This window comes from Seriola lalandi, unplaced genomic scaffold (assembly GCF_002814215.2).
Source record: "Seriola lalandi dorsalis isolate HSWRI2012SDOR001 ecotype SW California unplaced genomic scaffold, Sedor1 jcf7180002052274, whole genome shotgun sequence".
Taxonomy (NCBI): Eukaryota; Metazoa; Chordata; class Actinopteri; order Carangiformes; family Carangidae; genus Seriola; species Seriola lalandi.
Window position 1 is genome coordinate 3,391,056 of NW_019522827.1, and position 19,487 is coordinate 3,410,542.

The window sequence follows — 19,487 nt, forward strand, 5'->3', positions numbered from 1 at the left end:
CACACTAATAAAGCAGCAGTTAATTATTCATACATTGGAAAAGCAAAGTTGACATTTTGATACAGATTTTCCAGGTTCTCCGCCCTTATTCCAAATCATACAGGCCAGCTCACTCCTTGACGTCATGTTTGTGAGTCATGCTGGTCGATAGATTCCCAGTTTCACTCGACCACTAAAAGCAAAACCCACTGACAGAGCATGTTGAATGACAACACAGCGTGCATGTCATCTGTGTCTTCGTCAGTTTCTACATCTCCTTCTCTCTGCGCTTTTAAAACCACCAGAACTTGCTCCAGCTCCCATGGTTGCACCGCAGCTCCTCCCGTCTGCTCAATAAAAACACTCTTCTGTCATAACAAGAGAGACAAGCGCTCGGGGAGAGAGGAATAGAAAGAAAGAGAGAATACAGAGATAGGAGGAGAGATTGAGAATTACACACAAACGCACACAACCTCCCTCACCTCGACACCGGGGCGTCGTGCCAAACACAATTCAGGCCAGTCAAACGCTGCACTGCGTTACGCAGCAGAGAACAGACACAGATTTGACTAATGGACGGAGGGATGGCCACAAATCCTGACCGACCGCAACAGAACTCCTTGCTTTCCTCACAGCAGCAGGAAGTTTTAGGGCTTTTATTGCTCACAGATTGGTTTAAGTCTTGGCTTATTACATCTGTGTCTCTCCATCTGTCTTCTCAGTACACACTTTAAAGGGTCAATTCACCCAAATTACAAAATGATGTACGTACAGTAGCTCTCGGTGGAAACTAACGATGCAGATAGGTTTGGATTTATTTGCCAAAGCCGCAAGATTTTTGCCTAAACTCCAACTTTATAGTGACTATTTTTCTGAAAAGTGTGTGTTAAAGATCCCATATGGTATAAAGGTAGATGTCCATGTGTTGTTTGATTATAAAGCAGGTCTAGGTTCTATATTAATACCGTGAAAGTATCAAAGCCTCAGTCCACAGAGAAATGCATACAGCCTGTATTCAGAAACTGAGCCTTAAAACCAGCCGTCAGGACTTCTGGAACTTTGTGATGTCACAACAAAGAAGTCACCGCCCTCAGCCATAACCCGAGCTCCGCCCACCTGGACCCACCATCCAAATCTGCTATATTTTTATTAGATCACTTAGAAAAACAGTCAGCCAATCAGCAGAGAAGAGGCTCGGAGCCTCCCCTGTACAGTCAGAAAACGTTTATGTAAACCTTTTTTTTTTTTTACTCAGTCTTCCAGTTTCTCAATTTAGCTTTGACTCTGTCTTCGTTTTTGTGGTCTTGGGTGACAGGAGTGACGCCAGGCCGCCGGATCTGCTGCTGCCGCTGCTATCGGCTGTTCCTTTTTACAGGCAACTCAGACTTTGAAATGCTCCGAGTTATACAAACTCTGCTGCTGTTGTCTTACTTGTCTTACTCAGTGAACGATATCTAATTGTTTCAGCTCTGGTTCAGATGGTTGCAGCTAGAAAGACAAAAAAAAAAAATCTCCTAAAGCAGCTGTTTCTTAGCTGCTGGACCCAGAATGTCTGACACTTAATGATGAAACTCAAAGTCTCTCAGCCGTTCTGCTGTTTCCTCAAACTGTAACTGAACCAGCATCTGTGCATGCTTCACATACTGAGTCACCGCTTTGTAGTCTGTTTGTAAATATGTGTATGCAATAAAATGGCTGATGAGTTTGCGCGCTTATCTCTTCATCTGTGTGTCTGCATCTAATTGTCTCTGTCTCTGAGTCAACACCCATGTTCACAACCTCTCGCACAGACACAACAAAGCCGGCCAGATGACCTGAGTCAGTCGTCGGTCAGCGCTCGGCTTGATGAGACTTAAACAAAAGCGGACACATGCAAACCTTTTTTTTTTTTTTTTTCAACGGCTCTGTTTTCGTTTTGCTTGATCCGGTTCAACCCCTGAATGAAACCAAACATGCCACATGTTCTGGATGCCTTGACAGTTATTCAGCAGCCTAAAAAAAGGAGGGGAGGGCAGACGTGCCGCATATGTTCGAGTATGCTCCAGCGCTGTTTTGAATACTTCACCGCTGTCTCATTGTAGTAATTGTGTAGCATGTGTTCCAACTGATTGTGAAAAAGTTTTGCATATTTTCCTTAATTACCATAATGCCAGTTCAAAAAACACATGCACACTCTCAAAGATACATGCAAAAGGAAACCAGCATGCAAATGTAGAGACGTAACATAAAAATAAAACTATTTCATGCACACATAAACAATACACTCACGTGCACACACACACACACACACACACACACACACACAGAGTTGTATCTACTGCTGGGTTTATTTTAGAGTTGGTACACATCATTACAGTTGTTTTGTGACTGCCTGAATCCCGGGGTACACTTTCATTTGTAAGAAGTGTCATCTTGCTTTTCTCGCCTCTCCATACCTGGCCAACCTCTGCGTGGCAGGGGAGCTCTTGTCAGATTGTTTGTTTTGAAAAGCTGCAGAAATTGTCAGGTGGAGTTCCCACTGTTCTGATATGAGAAAGGTCTGGAGGGCAGACTCTGGCAATAGCAAGACAATGACAAGAAGTTTGTCTGAGGCGCACTGACATCTTGAAGGATGGCGATGTAATCGGCCACGAAGTTTCATGGTTCCCAGAGGATGATTCCTAGTGATTTGTTGACTCCTCCTGAGCTTTTGTGGTTTAGATGGAGATGATTATTCAAGCTTTTGATTCTTTTGTGTTTAGATTATCGTAACACTCTTTTAACATGTCTGAATCAAACTTCTTTGAATCGTCTCCAAACTTTCCAAAATGCAGCTACACAGCTTCTAACCAGAGATAAGAGTTAGAAGTAAGAGATCTTCCCTCCACTGGCTCCCAATCAAATTCCATATCCATTTAAAATACTGGCACTCACTTTAAGAATCTTGCATGGTCAAGCACAACAATATATTGTTGACCGATTGAAAAATGACTGGCTGTCCTTCAAACCTGCCATACAATCCAATGTGGCCGCACTTTTCAAGCCGTGGCACCCAGACTATAGACTGCCCCCCCCCCCCCCCCCCCCCCCCCCCCCCCCCCGATCTCGATCCATTGACTCCAGTGATGTCTTCTTGAAGCAGCTGAAACATTTTTATTCAGACAGGCTTTTGGTTGATCTGTCTGAATACTTCCTCCATTTTATTTTATTGCTTTTTATGAATTGTTTAGATTTTTATTATCCTATATTTTCATCTTGAATTTTTTTTTATACTGTAAAGCATTTTGTCACTTTTTTTTAATCTGTAAAAGGTGCTATATAAATAAACTACTTACTTATTTTTCTTGAGTTTGGAGGAGCCCTCTACAAGGTTTTAGAGAAGCCAAAGTGCACATCCTTAAAAAGCTTAAAAAGCATTTCGAAACCCATTTGTTTTCTTTGTTTATACTTCATTTTCTCTTTCTCCTCTTCTCTGTCCGTCTCCTTTCTCCGACTTCTTTCCCCCTTGAAACTCTTTGTTACTTCTATTTAGCTTTTCTCTTGACTTGAACCAATATCAGTTCAACATTTACCTTCAGAGACAGTTTGGTCCATGATTTGTTATATTGGAAAAAATGAATTCTGGCTGGATATCCATGAAATCTTCTGCAGACAGCCGTGATCCCCGCAGGGTTAGTCTGATAGTTTTTTGTAACCTCTTTTTCCAGCGACCAACAGCACAAAATTCCCATTAGTATCGAAGACATATCTGCGTAAATGGCCATGAAAATTCACTGAGCACATTCATGTTCCTCAGAGGAGCATTTTGTCAGCGTTCCACATAAAAGGCAGATTGCCATAACATTTTCTCAGCATACTGAAGCTTCCAAGACGGATAAATCCATTTGTTTCCAATGACCCCAGTGCTTTTCATCTAACTACTGGCAAGGCTCTAAGAATAGCACAATTAGTAGTATCTTATTAGGGGATGTAAGGAACTTTGCAGCATCTAGGGATTGCCATAAACTCTTTAATCATTTTTGTTATTGATTTACCTGATACAAACCCCCTCCCACCTCCTTCTCTTATGTTTTTGTTCAGCCAGGTTCACTTAATTGCTGGCGCTGACCCTGAAGAAGCAGAGTTGTATTAATTCAGAGGAAGGTTTGCTGAGTGTGCGTGCTCTGTTGCAGCACTTACGACACACTGGGACCTGCAAAGCTACTGGAGCAGGAGCTGCCTGCATACCTTGCTCAAATGTGCCTCAACAGTAGCTTTCCAGTGAGAGAAGAACGCTCACCGTGTCCCACCCTTTCCACTTTTTCTTTTTTTTCTTTTTTTTTTTTACAAACTTTCCATCCCAGTTGGCAGGGGTATGGTAACTGGGGTTTCTAACTAGTTTCTCCCATAGGCGTATTTAAGAGGACATGGGTCATATATCTCATTGTCATCATTGGCCCCCGGGGGCATATAGACGTTACCAACTGACTCTGGTTTTACTAGCAACCAACAAACAGCCCGGTGTTTTCAGAGCAGGGATGCAGGTTTTTAGTTCTGGGAAAATGTTGCCTGGGCTTTTTGGTCTGATGCCTTGAAGAGAATTCACAATTATTCAAGTATTGTAAATGCAGGGCGACCTGATAGCCGAATGGTTAGGGCCCTGAATTTCCTTTCTGTCTCCTCTGGTCCTGTCAAATAAAGGCATTGAAATGGCCAAAAAATCATTTAAGAAAAAAAAAAGTAGAATAAATTCTGTCCCTCTTAGTCATGTTGACAGCAGGTTTCTCACTTTAAAGTTTTAGACTTGAATCTATCCGCTCTATCTGTATCTTTCCTTCCTCTTTAGCAAGGCACCGCACCCCCGCCCTGTTCCTGTGTCACCGCTCAGTGTCAAACAGTAGATGTGTATGCGCATGTGAAAAGCGTTGAGTCAGTCACATTCAGGTAAAGGTTGAAAATAGTCAATAGGGTCAACACAGTGGTTTCTCCTCTGTCACAGCTTTAGCCGGACATCTAATTCATTTGTGCTTCGTGTATTAACTCCTTCCTCTTGTGTTTCCCCCTGCAGGAGGAGTACAGGGCAGAGGGCATCACCTGGCACAACATCGACTACATCGACAACAGCGGCTGCATCAACCTCATCAGCAAGAAGCCCACAGCTCTGTTCCACCTGCTGGATGAGGAGTGCAAGTACGCCACCTGCTGAAATAACACTGATGCTTTAAGACGCAGCAGATACAGTAACTTAGAAAGAGAGTTGGGCGTTTCTGGTTAAGATGATATAAACACACATGTGTGCGTTCATGGAAACAGCAGTGACCTGGTTAACTTTAAGATAGATTATATTTTGATATGGTGGCATACAGTTGCACTTAGGGATGTAGTAGAGGGTAAAACCATCTTAACACTTTGTTAATTACACTTAATTTACGTTTGTTAAACATTTTCCAGATATATTCAGAGATCAGTGTAAGTGGATATTGGAAAAATGACACCAGCGTTCTGCTTTGCCACAGCCACTGATGATAGGATTACAGATGGTCAATAGGAACTGTAAACTTGATTGCGCACCTGGTTGTGAATGACTAGGCTGTTTGTTCTCAACTGAAAACACAGGTTTGATTTGTGCCTGACATCAGACAGATCCTGATCTCTTTCTGTTATTAATATAGGCACCAGATGGCAGTTGAAACAGTCGTCTCACTCATCGAACACTCTGGCCTTTGCTGGGTGAATTAGCACCACTGCATGTTTCTCCTAAAACATAGTGCAACGTTTAGGTGCTCTGTGTTTCAGGCTTCACTATGACATGTTTCAGGAAGCCCTGACCAAGATACACGTGGCTATTTGTGCTTGTTTGTTCATATCAAATGCACCAATTTGATTTATTGGAGGTCTGAACTAATGGCTGGGTTAACATGAGATGTTTTTGGTGGCTTCCTGACATTTGCTTTAGCTCCACTATGAAACAAAATATCCACTATTTCAAATGATATCTAAACAAATAGCACCAAACGTGTGGAAATTGTGTTTTATTGGAAAAATCAAATCTGTACTTAAATATAATTGATTATTGGTGGTTGTTTCGTGCCAATTTGAAGAGCAGAGTATCGATTTGTAGGTGTAAGTGTGATGTCTTGAGTACGGTGGCCCTGCAACCTAAGAAAACACATGCAAATAGACAAAACACAAGCAGAAAATATTTCAGAAAACATCTTCATCTGTTTGACACACGTTCTGCAAATACTCACAACACAACAGTTGTGTTTCCTGCGGACGCAAAAAAGTTATAACTGAGCACGTACCATGGAGACGTAGTCCTAATCACAGTGGCCCGGATTCGAGTCCAACCCATGGCCCTTTGCTGTATTTCATCCCCCCTGACTTTCCTGTCGCTATCAGAATAATAATAATAATAACAAGTGCGTCCCAGCGAGGTTCATCACTTTTTAGTGTCTGCAGGAAACACCACCGTTGTGTTGTGAGTATTTGCAGCACATGTGTTGTCATATTGATGAGAATATTTTCTGAATTTGTGCTTGTGTCTATTTGCATGTGTTTTCTCAAGTTGCAGTGCGTTGAGCTCTCAGGGCCACCGTACTTGAGGGATAATGAAGTACATAATATCTTCAAATCTGCTTCCTGTACACCTGCAGTCTGCAGTGTAGTCATGTTTTTTCCGCTGCTGTGGTCTGGACTTTTTTCCACTGCCTTTTTTCTGTCTTATTCATAATTTACATCCCAAGTTTGTCAGAATGTTGTGGAAAACAAAACATACTTCATCGCTTTGTTGAAATGACCTTTCGATCACCTTGCACAAGCATGTTTTGCACCCAACTGGTGAATGGAAGAGAAACTGCTCCTTTTGTTCATTAGCGTGATTGATACCAATGCTAGGACTTCTAGCAGGACTGACACATAGAAAGATGCTGATTCCTCTGCCAGCATCTCTGGATCACATCTAGGTTTTTCTCTCCCGTCTCCATTGTGAAACGCTGGGCTCCTGCAGGTCAGCACGCTGCCTCTGCATCTTTGTCCTCCATTAATCAAATCCAGCGCTCTCCGGCGCCCCCCCCCCCCTGCATAAAAACACATCAGGCGGTGCACACATAGTCATATTTAACTACGTTAGCTGTCATCTTACTTGCCACTTAGTGTAGCTGGTTCATCTGGATCTAATAACGCCTGGAATGGACCAAATGGTGTGTAGATGTTTGGATACATGTGTGTGTATGTGGAGAAGGAGAACCACTTTTGGAGAATTAGGGTCAAAGGGGGATCTCTAAAGAAAAAATGAGGGGGGACAGGACCTCTCGCGGGGTTTATGCTCCCACAGGAAGGAGCTTCATGCTAAATGATTGCACAGAAAAAAGAAAGACGCTTAGAGATCTCATCATTCACAGTTAGTGGAGCTCGCGGAGCTTCAGGGCCTCTGGAGAAGTGGATTAGGTGACTGCAGGATAAGGGGCGAGTGTGAGGGTTCATTTCTACAGTAACAGCATGAAGCTTTGAGACCCCTGCGGATATACTTCAGCCAGAAGTGTGTTTCAGAGATGTAGGGAGGAGAGGTTTAGATGATATGAAACATCCCTTTAGGAATGTTAATCCAGCCAAGCTGAGGTCAGTGGCTGATGGGTAAAATATCCATGAAGCAAAGGTGAAAACACAAAAGACGAATGTGCAAGTAGAGGCGCTGTACCTCAGCTTAAATCGGAGCGGGAACACTGAATGAAATCCCTGAGTGGACTATGACATTCTGAATGCCTTCCATAAATTCAATAAATTTTCGATGTCCCTGCGTTTTGTGTTTTGAACCTGAGCCTGATAAAGTCACTGTTTCTCTAGTTTCCCCCAGGCCTCCAATCAGACCTTGCTGGACAAGTTCAAGCGTCAGCATGAAGGAAACAGCTACATCGAGTTCCCTGCTGTCATGGAGCCCGCCTTCATCATCAGACACTACGCTGGGAAAGTCAAGTACGGGGTCAAGGTGAGACACATCCTCTGCTGACAAACACAAAATGTTGAATGTCTTTGCACATTCAATAACTGATACTGTAAACAGCCATTCGGTCACTTGTAAGAATCCTATAATATAATGAGACATTTCTTAATGTTTGTTAACATAACTGAAACCCTGACTCTTTGGTTTATGGCTGGTGTGGTGATACAAAAGTTCACACCAAGCAGGTTTGTGTGGGATATTTACTCTGACACATGAGAACATGCCTTTCAAATCTAACAAGTGAATTGAGGCACGCACCAAGTATAAGTCTCTATTGTCTTCCAAGACTGCTGAGTTGCTTGTAGTATCTCCTTATTGATGATCCTTCCTTGCAGTAATCTAGTAATCTTCATAAAACTAACTACAACAATAACAAACAATTGGGGTTTATGTATGAACTGTTTGCAGTCCTGAATTTACAGGGTGGCCCAAGAAATTTGGACCTGCCCCACTTGTCACTGCTGAGCCCGTTGGACAAAGCAGTGCTCTGTGAAAAGAAAGTTTCAGATCATACAAGCACAAATTATATCCGTTGTTGTCTGAGTTAAGCCTCATTTGGGAGACTGAATAAAGAAACAAAATCTTTCACAACTAAAAACAATCTTTCTTTGCGATATTGCGGTTGCTAGCCAAAAGAGTCCCCTTGATTGAAATCAGACCTTTTGAGCGTTAAAGCCCAATATGTCGTCACGTCAGGTGTTTCATATTGACGTCAATGTGTTGGCGCAGTCAAAAAGTCATCACAAGCAAAGTTTTCTGCAGTTTGGGCGAAATGTGGGTTGAACCTTGAAACGCATAATACGTCTCCTTCAACAGAAGTGAAGCTGGCGTCTTTCCCTTTCTAAATCAGTATTGGATCTGGATTTGAAGTGTGAGCTAACATGTCAATTAAAAAGAGGTTTTCTTTCTGTGCGATAAAAACTGAAGTTCTGAAGTTTCTCTCTCTTCACATAAGCCTTGAAGGACCCTGAAAGTCTGCAGCACACCTACCTTGTTGTTCTGTCGACCTATTTCTCCAGCTAAATCTAATTCTCTGTTCACCTCCCAGCTGTGTTTTGATCAGAAGCACATGTGCTGGAGTGGGCTCAGCATATTGTTGTTTGACTGTATGATATAAATCCATAACAGCTGGTTATTGTGGATGTGGAAACGTATCTACTGAGAGCCAAGGAGTTGTTTGGTGTGAAGTGTGTAGCGAGAGGCACAGTCATGAAATGTGTCTGACGTTGGCTCAGTAGCTGACTAGTATCATGTGGAGAGAGAATAGGTTGATGGGTTTATAGTTCATGGCTCTGTTATCCTGGCATGGCTTCAGTAGAAATATGTAATTACTTGCAGACAAAGGGGCAGAAGAAGACGTGATGGTATCTGCAGTTATATGTTTGTGAAAGAAGAAAGAAAAGAGAGGTGTTCGAAATTGTTACAAAAATGTACTTTCCCCTGCCCCCAACACGGAGATTAAAGAAACTATTTCTAAGTTTTGCTCTTGCTACATAGCTAACGTTAGCATTAACAGCCAGTCTTTACTTTGCAAGCCAAGCAACGCCAATGTTAACTCTTAATTCTTTCTGTCATTTCTTTTCTTCTACTGAAGTTAGCATGCTAACCAGCTAGCCCTGGCCGGTCTTGTCGCTTTCCGATAGCGACTCACTGTAGCCTCCGATCTGCCCTGAAGACGTAGCGCTGCTCAGAGGGAGTATCATTAGCTCTTGTCTTGTAAACTAAACAATGACCGAAGCTCTTGTCAAGCAACAATCCCCGCCACCTGCTCCCAGCAAGAAACCTCATTCGGGGGCAGAAAAAACACACAAATAGCCCCTTTAATGGAATACTTTGACATTTTGGGAAACGTGTATATATTAGTTTTCCTGCCAAGAGTTACATGAAGAGTCACTCTCCTATCTGTATGCTCAGTATGGAGCTAGAACCAGCAGATGGTTAGCTTGGCATAGCATAAAGGCTGGAAAGGGGAGAAGCTGCTAGCCTGATGCTACCAGCCAGTCCAGAGACAGACAGGAAACACAAATGTTGTGGTTAAGTGGCGTGCCCCTGTCCACCACTGCCCACCGTTTCTGTAACTTTCTGAAACAAGTGGTCCGACATTCACACCCACTGGTTGGTCATCTGTGTGGAGGTGAGAGAGGAGCCGGGCATTTAACTTCTATTTGGGTCACTTTTCATGTCAGCGACTTAAAGTGATAGTTCAGGTTATTAGACTCGGGCTTGCGTGAGTTTCTTATCCACAGTCGGTGTATTACCTGTAGTAGATAGCTCCAGTTTGGAGGGGCAGCCTGGAGTACTGGCTGGAGACAGGAGAAAAAACATATTTTAGCCACCTGAAAACATGCCAACCTAAAAAAGCCAATATCGGTTCGAGTGTAGGGTGTATTTTGAATGTTTTCACAGCTTTATTTTGCCCTTTATGACTCAAATAGCTGATCTGCTGTTATCCCTGTTTTTAAACAATATTAGACATGAGAATGATGTTGATCTCCACATCTATATCGCTGCAAAAAGAACTGAATAAGCCCATTTCCCAAAATGTCAAACTGTTCCTTTGACTGTGGAGCAACAGCAGTGAAACATTTGCCCATAAATAGTTGTAATAGTTGTAAACTGTGCTGCCAACTGGCTTTCCACTGTTTAACAAACAATAAAAAGCACAGCTCAGCACAAGACAATAACTTTTGCTTGTGTTTGTTATGGTAATTGAGCTGTATGATTCTGTTTGTTTAGATAACTAATGAGTTTCACAAAGTTTCCCCTGTGGTTGTGGATGATTTTTCGATTTGTGATGTTGTGATAGAAACATAAACTGAAGCTAAACTTGAGTGGATAAAGAAACAGACAAATCTTTGCTTAATTATGACGATACAAACTTTATTGTCTTTCCTTCATTCAGGACTTCAGGGAGAAGAACACTGACCACATGCGTCCCGACATCGTGGCCCTGCTGAAGAGCAGCAAGAACGCCTTCATCTGCGGCCTGATGGGAATCGACCCCGTGGCGACTTTTCGCTGGGCCGTGCTGCGAGCTTACTTCAGAGCCCTGGTGGCTTTCAGGGAGGCCGGCCGCAGACACACCCACAAAAAAACTGGTGAGGAAAGGCCTAGGAGTCCCACATGAACACGCTATTTCTGCCAAAGTTTGAACAGTTGTGGTTATTTTGCGTGAGAAATAATTTTTTTTTCTCACTGGTCTGAAGTGATCAGGGCTTTCCTCAAAATTTTAGCAGACTTTCAAAATAAGATGAAGTTTTATTTACAGTAAATCTACATTCTTCTACATAACTTTATTTAATTTCTTTGTTAATTATATTATTCCACAGCCACCTGACTATAAGTGTGTTACTGGACTGATCCCACTTCATTATGTTAAAATTTAACTAACCAAACATCTGGGCTCCATAGAGTCTTGAGGTGCAGGATGTAAACATTAACAAAGTGTGTCCCAGTGAGCTCTGATAAACATCCACATGCTCTGAGTCTTAATGGCAGTTTCCGGACACACGCCACACAAGTCGGCACTTAACTACTCGTAAAAACTGTAAGTTTGTGTGTTGGGACGGATGCTCCTATGACTCATAGTGGGTTGTTTGGTGACTGTCAATCAAATCTGATCAAACCACACCCACACAGTCCTGATGGAGCAGATTAGCTCCAGTTCACTGTCGCCAATTTAGCGATTTGCTTTGGTAGATCTGGTGACTTTTAAGGCTCCATAAGCAACTTCTTTCTCAAAAAGCAGTCTACCCACAGACCTGGCAGCCGTTGGACAGACGCTCCAGTATTGTGCTCTCACCGCTGCTCGCTGTTGCTCTGTATCTCTGGACCGACTCTGTTCAGTGACTTACAGTCAGACAGAAACATGAATGAGCTGTTAATGTGTGAACCTGTGTTAATGACCAGTCACAGGTCTCCATTGTTTGTCCTCCTTTGTTTTTGTTCAAGAATGAATACATTTTATCCCGGTTGTAATTTTTCACTTGAATCTCTATATCGTAATGTACGATTTATGAGAGTTGGTTTATTCCAGTGTTAGCATCATTAATCAGTATATAACAGACATAAAGTTTGTTGGTAGATTTAGATGCACGTTGATGAGATGACAGCAGCTTGGATAGTGATAATACCTCAAGCTTAGTTTAATTTCATTTTTCTCAAAGGTTTTAAAACTTTAAAACTTTTAATCTGTTTTGTGGATGCAGGTGTAGATGTTTTCGATTAACCTCTTTATAAATGATATATAATGTGTTATCTCACGTGATTGTTGCTTAGTTACTCATGAATATTTGATGTTGCAGAGAAATATTCAAGATTTGAAAAAATGACCTGCCACTAAACCAAACTCTCCTTCTGTAGAGTCCAAATGAGGCAACATTGCCTCATGCAAAAAATCAGCAAACAGCAGAAACATAATAAAGTATATTTTCTTGCTTAAACAATTAGTCCTTTAATTAAGTAGTGGGTCGACAACAACAGTTTTGTTAATGAATTAATTGTATAAAATAGTTAGCAAGAAAAAGAGCTCAACACGTTTTCTTTATGACGTCTCACATCAGGATTTGTTTCTTTTCTATGGTTTCTGTCGTTGTAAGTGGAAGATCTTTGAGTATCTGTGTGTTGGTTGGACAGAACAAGCAGTGTGAGGATGTTACCTTCAGCTCTGGGAATTTGCATGAAGCATTCGTCACTATTTTTGACATTTTATAGACTAAACAGTCAATTTATCAAAAATGATAATGATCCATAATGAAAATAATTCAGGAGTTGCAGCAGTAATGACTGTTACGTGATAAAAAACACAGTTTGAACCCAATAAACACATATTTCTCCTCCTGCATTTTCTCAGAAATAAGAAAATTACTCAAAAGTTGTTTTTCATCTCCCAGCAGGCAACAATAACTGTGCTTCATGTAATGTTTCAGTATAATCTTAAGTTCACCGCCGAACTCCCACTTGTGTGCTGTAATTCATATCTATAGAGAAAGCTGTGCTGCATGCAGCCAAATTCAAGGTTTAATTGGGCCAAGAACAACAGGGTGTGTTTGTGGAGGTGAGGAGTTTTAACTTGGAGCTGTGCGTCTGCTGTAGATGATGATGATGAGGAGGAGGAGGAGGAAGGTTTTGATCTTCTTCTCCAGTGTTTATTTTCATAAACTGGGAGTAACAGTGCAGTGTTTGAAAATGTCACCAGTGACTTCTCTCAGAGGGTTTTGTCTTTGTTCCCTCTTTAATTCTTATCAGCTTTCTCTTCTTGTTTCTGCTCGGCTGCTGCTTTCCTTCTCCTCTTTCTACTACTTTATTTTCCCTTTTTTAATGTTTAATATTTAAAACTTTTTTTTTTTCCTTTGTGATCTAACATGGGGATTCTTCATAGGAAACATTAAGTCTCTCTCTCTCTCTCTCTCTCTCTCTCTCTCTCTCTCTATCTCTCTCTCATTATTTCAGGGAATGATGCAGCAGTTCCCTGTGCTGTTGTGAAAACCGTTGACAGCTTCAGTTTCCTCCACCACCCGGTTCACCAGAGGAGCCTCGAGATCCTTCAAAGATGCAAAGATGAGAAATACAGTAAGTAACCCCCAAAGAGCCTCTGAGCCTCATGTTGATGTGTAAGAATAACACCATTAAAAGTGATATCTGCAGGTGAAATCACCTCAGAAGAGAGAAAATCAAAAAGTGCTTCTGTTTAGTCACAAACATAAAAATAAACCAAATAGTAAAATCACTGAATTTTGCTGCAAACAGTTTTTACATCCAGTTTCACCTTTGTTCATCAAAATTTCCTTGAAACACTTGAATGAACCATCTGCTTCCAAAAGAGACGAAGGTTTTTGTTAAATTAAACTTAGTTTTATTCAAAATGAGAGATTTGTTGTGATTTGATATTTGTTTTTTTGTTTTTAGTTTCTTTTTTGTTTTTATAACCTCTCTCCTTCACCCTGACTAGTTTAGTTTTTTTTTTTACTGGCTGTGAATGTGTGATCAGATTATCCACAACAAATAATAGGACGTTTTGTCACTGTGTTTTTTTTTTTTTAATCTATGAAATTTTATTCCAAACTATGGCAGTATGTAAAATCTATAAAATCTCCTTCCCAATCTCCACACAACTGATTTAAATGTGTTTACTGGTAGAAATCCTGTTCTCTTTCAGTTGCACTTAAAAAATTCGTACATTTCTTCAACATCAACTTCTCTGTGTTTTATACTGGGATCATAAATTGAATTTTTTTTTTTAGATTAGTGACGTGCGAGAGAAAAACTCCTCATGTCTAAGCAGTGTTTGAAAGGTGCTCCCTGTTAATGGGGTTTATAATGAAACCGTGTCCTGTCGATAAAGGTCTGCTGAATGGAGCTGAACTGAAGCAGTGCTCCCGGTTCCCATGTTTTAAATCAGAAGCTCTTCACTCAGCTCAAACCAATCAAAGGAATCAATCCCAGGTCACATTGAAAAAGTCTTTTATGGTCAAGTTGAGAATATTAGATCCCTGCTTTTATTACGGCTGTTAATAAGAATAATTGGAAAGCAGACGCTTTTCACATTGACTCACCTCGGAGCAAAGCTCATAACCAGACGTATTCCCACGCATGAGCGATCAGACAAATGAATCAGCCCCATGTGGATCAGCAGGGTTTAACGAAGCACCTGGATTTTCTGGTCGTGCTTTTATCACTTGTTTTACCACTGATAACCAAGTGTCTGTGGCACATGTGTGTCATCATACGCTTACACGTCCAAGTGTGTGCATGCACGTCGTGTGTCGTCATGTTGTAAAACAGCACTTTGCTGTCATGCACATAACTCTGCACAGAAATTGATTTTCAAGGAAAATTTCCAAGAACACTCTCCAAAGAGTTTCCTCTGTTAAAGGGAAACTCCGCTGATTTTACACATTAACATCAGTTTCCGTCACAGTTAGTTCTGCTCAGCCTGTGAAAACAGTTCAGTGATGTGTCCTGTGGCTCTGGAGGAGCAGGCAAGTCTGAGAAAATAACCCCTGTTGATGTGATCAGGGTTATCTCTGCCTGGGTTTAGAGACGGAAATGGAAATCCTGTGTTACAAACTGAAGTGGGGTCTGAAAGACATGGGCATTTGTCAGACTCATAGTTTCTAATATAAAAGACACCATGGAGCAGGATTATGGGAAATGGAGGATTTCCTCAATGGAGCATTTTTGGCCTTTGAACCACAGGAACTTACTTCTTTTCTGTACCTGAGTACAGTTTTGAGGTACTTGTACTTCACTTAAGTATTTCCATTTTATGCTACTTTATATTTCCACTCCACCACATTTTAGATGGAAATATTGTACGTTGTGCTCCAACACATTTATTTCACAGCTTTAGTTACTAGTTACTGATGAAAATTTTAAACAATGGATGATAAACAAGCTTTTTCAATACAACAAAGTATTAAAGGTTAAACCAGACATATTAACCTTTTTGACATATTAACCTTTTTGGCCTCTGACGTCTCACAAAAAGCAGCGCAGTCATATTTCAGATGTCTATGAGTTTGTTAACAGCTCCACCAAATACTGATTTTTCCCTCCCATGGTTCAAATGATCCAATTTCACACCAAAAATAAAAAAAATTGACATTTTTACATGAACATTTTTATGAATTAATCCAACAAGAAATGATGTTAATGAGAGAGCTCCAGAGATGAGAGCTGCTAGGTAGATGTTGTTCCCTTTGTTAAATGTGTTCCTTAGGCTAGCTGTTTCCCCCTGTTTCCAGTATCTGTGCTAAGCTAAGCTAACTTTCTGCTGGTTCTAGCTTCCTGTTTACCATACAAACATTACAGTGGTATCAATCATGAAGTGTGTGTGTGTGTGTGTGTGTGTGTGTGTATGTGTGCGTGTGCGTGTGCGTGTGTGTGTGTGTTGTACAGTAAAAGCAGTGAGTTTAAGTTTTAACTAGAGAAAACCACAAATGTAAACAGGAAACACCCAGCTCAAGCACTGAGGTGAAGAGAAAAAATCAGTCATTCTCACACACACACACACACACACACATGCACACATATATATTCCTTAAGGCTGACTGGGGAAAGGTAATGCCAGGCTAAGACAAGAGCAAGACAAAGAAGGATAAAAGTGGGGAAGAACACACCAGGATAAAAGCCAAAGGAAGCACAGCGAGGAGGAAGTGGCTGAAGAAGACTATAAAATGCAGCATGTTCATGGTGGAGGAGGCTGTGCTTCAGAGAGGTGAAAGTGTACGTCACAGAAAGGACTGTGTAGGTCTCAAAGAGCTGGATCTACATGTTGTGCTCACAAACAGGGTGTGACTGAGATGTCAGATCAGTCCAGTGTAGCTCATGTATCTTTTCTTTCCGTCCATCCAGGCATCACTAGAAAGAATCCGCGCACTCCTTTATCTGATCTTCAAGGCACCAACGCCCTGAATGAGAAAGCCAGCTGGTGAGTCCCACACAACACAAGTCATAGCACGATTTCTGAGGACAATGCCTATCTTAATATTTGAGTGTAAATACATCACAATACTGTTAGTAAAGATACCAAGCTTACTCTGGTAAAATCTGTTGGGAAAAAGACAAAGACCTCAGTTCATCATCATTAAAGTTAAGAAATCTAACGTTTAATATAACTGGTGCAGACACAGAGATGGTCTAGACTGCTGCAGTGACTGGATTGGAGAGGGACATACATCTCAAACTTGGTGTTAACATTGAATCAAGGGACTCTGTGTGATGAGGAGTTTACACCTGTACTGTACCCACCCCATCCCCCACCCCTGTAGGGATGGCTACGGTGTTGGCTGTAACGGTCGCAGCTCCAGGTCGAGTCGCCTCTCCTCGACAGGAAGTCCCGCCCTGGAAGAGGACGGGATCTTCCTCAACTCGACCAACAGCAAGCTCCTGGAGAGAGCTCAGGGTATCCTACTGTGAGTGAGACACACACTGAACCAAACTCACACCAGTGTTTTCTTTTGTATTTCCACCCCAAACTTTTGGTCTGAGCTAATGGATTAAAATTACAAAACATGGACGTCATTCAGCTGTTACTGTCTCATATTAGGACTGACATCTTTGACATGTGCCGGGAGTTTTCCCCAACATTCAGTACATGTCTCGCTGCCAGAGGTAGTGGGAGTTTTTGCAAGTGAAATTTTACCTAAGAGCTGGTGGATTTCTCTAAATGATAAGGAAAGGAGCTTCAATGCTTCCTCTGTTATCTCCTTTGCCATAGGAAACACTGGACCTTCCTTTACGAAAGGAAAGGAGAAAATGCCGTCCCATAATTTTTTTTATTTCCCAACATTTAAAACAACGCGTCACTGTAGATTGACCACAATAGACCCACGTAAATGTAGAAACAACAAAGCATCTCTTGTGACACAATCCAAAACAATCCTTCCATGATTGGCTGAGCTTCAAATCCATAAATATAGATTTCTTCTCTTTTAAATCCAGTTAGGAGTCATGTTGAAGAACAAGCAGATTGAATTTATACTTGAAATTATATAATATTATAAAATTATCAATATCATCATCATAACAAAATACTACCAAAAAAAATGTTATTTTAGGCAGCCATTAAATTTATATAAATATTTTAATGGCTGCTCTCTTGTATTGTGTATTCCTTATCTTATTTCAACATTTCAGTCCTGTTTGTTTTGTGTTTGTGGTTAGGAGAGGAGGATTTATTGTCCATATGTAAATAAAGTTGGTTTAAAAAAAAAAATCCTAGTGTAAGAGTAGTCAGATTCTCTCCTCACTGTGTTTGTCTTATCCTAAGACCTTATTAACTCTCCTTGACCTCATGATGTTAACATTGAGTAGAAGTGCTTAGGAAGGAGGCCTATAACAGGGAAAAGATGCTACCCCATTGTGTTATGGGTAGTGTAGTAGGCAGAATTTAAGAAAGACGCAAACAGGAACTAAAAAGGAGGAAATCTCAAGGAACCTTTAGGAATGAGTCTTTCACCTTCATGAATGTGAACGTGCAACATTATATCAACCATCTTTTAAATGGTACTGTTGTGCACAAACTGATTTCTGCATTTAATAAGAAAACTGCATTTCTCACCCATAGGAGAAACAAAAACTGCAAAAGCAAGCCGACCCTTCCCAAGGTAAGACACGAAGCCGACACAACACAAAACCACACTTCCAGAAACACCATCTGAAAGTATCTAAGTAGATATCAGCTAAATACACTGGTTCACTGAGTGTCTGCTTCTCTGTCTGCAGCACTTGTTGGACGTCAAGTCTCTGCGCTACCTGAGCAGCGTGACGCTGCACGACCGCATCACCAAATCTCTGCTTCACCTGCACAAGAAGAAGAAACCACCCAGCATCAGCGCACAGTTCCAGGTCAGTGCTGCCGCCGCCCTCTGCTGGGCAAACAGAGAATTACAAAAACATCAGTGACACAGCAGATTGATTATTTTGCAGGAGTGAAAATTTAAAAAGAGATTAACAGGTAAAAACATCCAGATGAAAAAGTTCAATATAGAGTTTTTTATTTTTGACAGCTCCAATTTCTTCTCGGTTTCATATATAATATTTACATATATGTTTTTATTTTATATCTACATATACAGTAGTTCATATATGGAAATTCAATATATCTACATGTATGGGAAATGGCAATAAGATATTGAATCTTGAATCTTGAATTGTAGATGCAGTTACTGTTTTTACAGGACAAGAGCTTCACTATGTTTAATAGTCAGATAAAAGTGACCATTTTCTTCATAGTTATTGGATGAGGATGTGATGTCAGTTGTTTGTGTTTGCAGGCGTCTCTCAACAAACTGATGGAGACTCTTGATCAGTCAGAGCCGTATTTCGTCAAGTGCATTCGATCCAACGCTGAGAAGGTAATTTGCGCTGCGGAGGAATCATCACTGAAACGAAGCTTCACGTAACGACCGACCGACGGTTTTCGCCCTGTTGTACTGACGCCTTCTCTTTCTCTTTCTGTCTCGCTCAGCTGCCGTTACGTTTCAACGACAGTCTGGTGCTCAGACAGCTCAGATACACAGGAATGCTGGAAACCGTCCGGATCCGCCAATCAGGATACAGCATCAAGTACACCTTCCAGGTAATCCTCGACCACTGCAGTGTCCTATCAAGCAGCAGGTCCACAGTCGGTGCCATTTCATTAGTTCACAGTGCAGTGATTGAGATGGCTAACAAAAAATACATTTTTTTTAATTGAAACTTCTGTTTAGCTTCCTTTTTTCAGTGGTATGTAAATGTGTGTGTGTGTGTGTGTGTGTGTGTGTGTGTGTGTGTGTGTGTGAGTGTGTGTGTGTGTGTGTGTGTGTGTCCTTTTGTACAGCACATTTGTTCTTGGCGCTGTTTATAAGCGCCCTCAGAGCCTTTGAAAACATGAGTCAAACTCTTAGTATGCCTACACATATTTGGCACAAAAGCTGATTCTGATCTTGCTTGTTATTGATGCACAAATATGGCTGCAGTATTCATCTTAGTTATTTGGCTTGATGTTGGCATTCACAGTTATTACTCTACGAGGAATACGTTTATTCTACTGTCGTTTCTGGGA

The 19,487-nt window shown here is 41.2% G+C and overlaps 1 protein-coding gene across 1 annotated transcript in view; it reads left to right on the forward strand.

Moving 5' to 3' along the window:
- Window positions 1-19,487, forward strand: part of LOC111650354 (unconventional myosin-IXAb-like) — a 162,435-nt gene that overhangs the window by 117,281 nt on the left and 25,667 nt on the right. Inside the window, exons 11-20 of the mRNA XM_087172357.1 lie at window positions 5,006-5,127; window positions 7,783-7,924; window positions 10,842-11,037; window positions 13,391-13,510; window positions 16,295-16,370; window positions 16,711-16,854; window positions 18,009-18,048; window positions 18,167-18,289; window positions 18,718-18,798; window positions 18,912-19,022. Coding sequence (XP_087028483.1) covers window positions 5,006-5,127; window positions 7,783-7,924; window positions 10,842-11,037; window positions 13,391-13,510; window positions 16,295-16,370; window positions 16,711-16,854; window positions 18,009-18,048; window positions 18,167-18,289; window positions 18,718-18,798; window positions 18,912-19,022 — 1,155 coding nt within the window. The remainder of the gene's footprint in view (window positions 1-5,005; window positions 5,128-7,782; window positions 7,925-10,841; window positions 11,038-13,390; window positions 13,511-16,294; window positions 16,371-16,710; window positions 16,855-18,008; window positions 18,049-18,166; window positions 18,290-18,717; window positions 18,799-18,911; window positions 19,023-19,487) is intronic.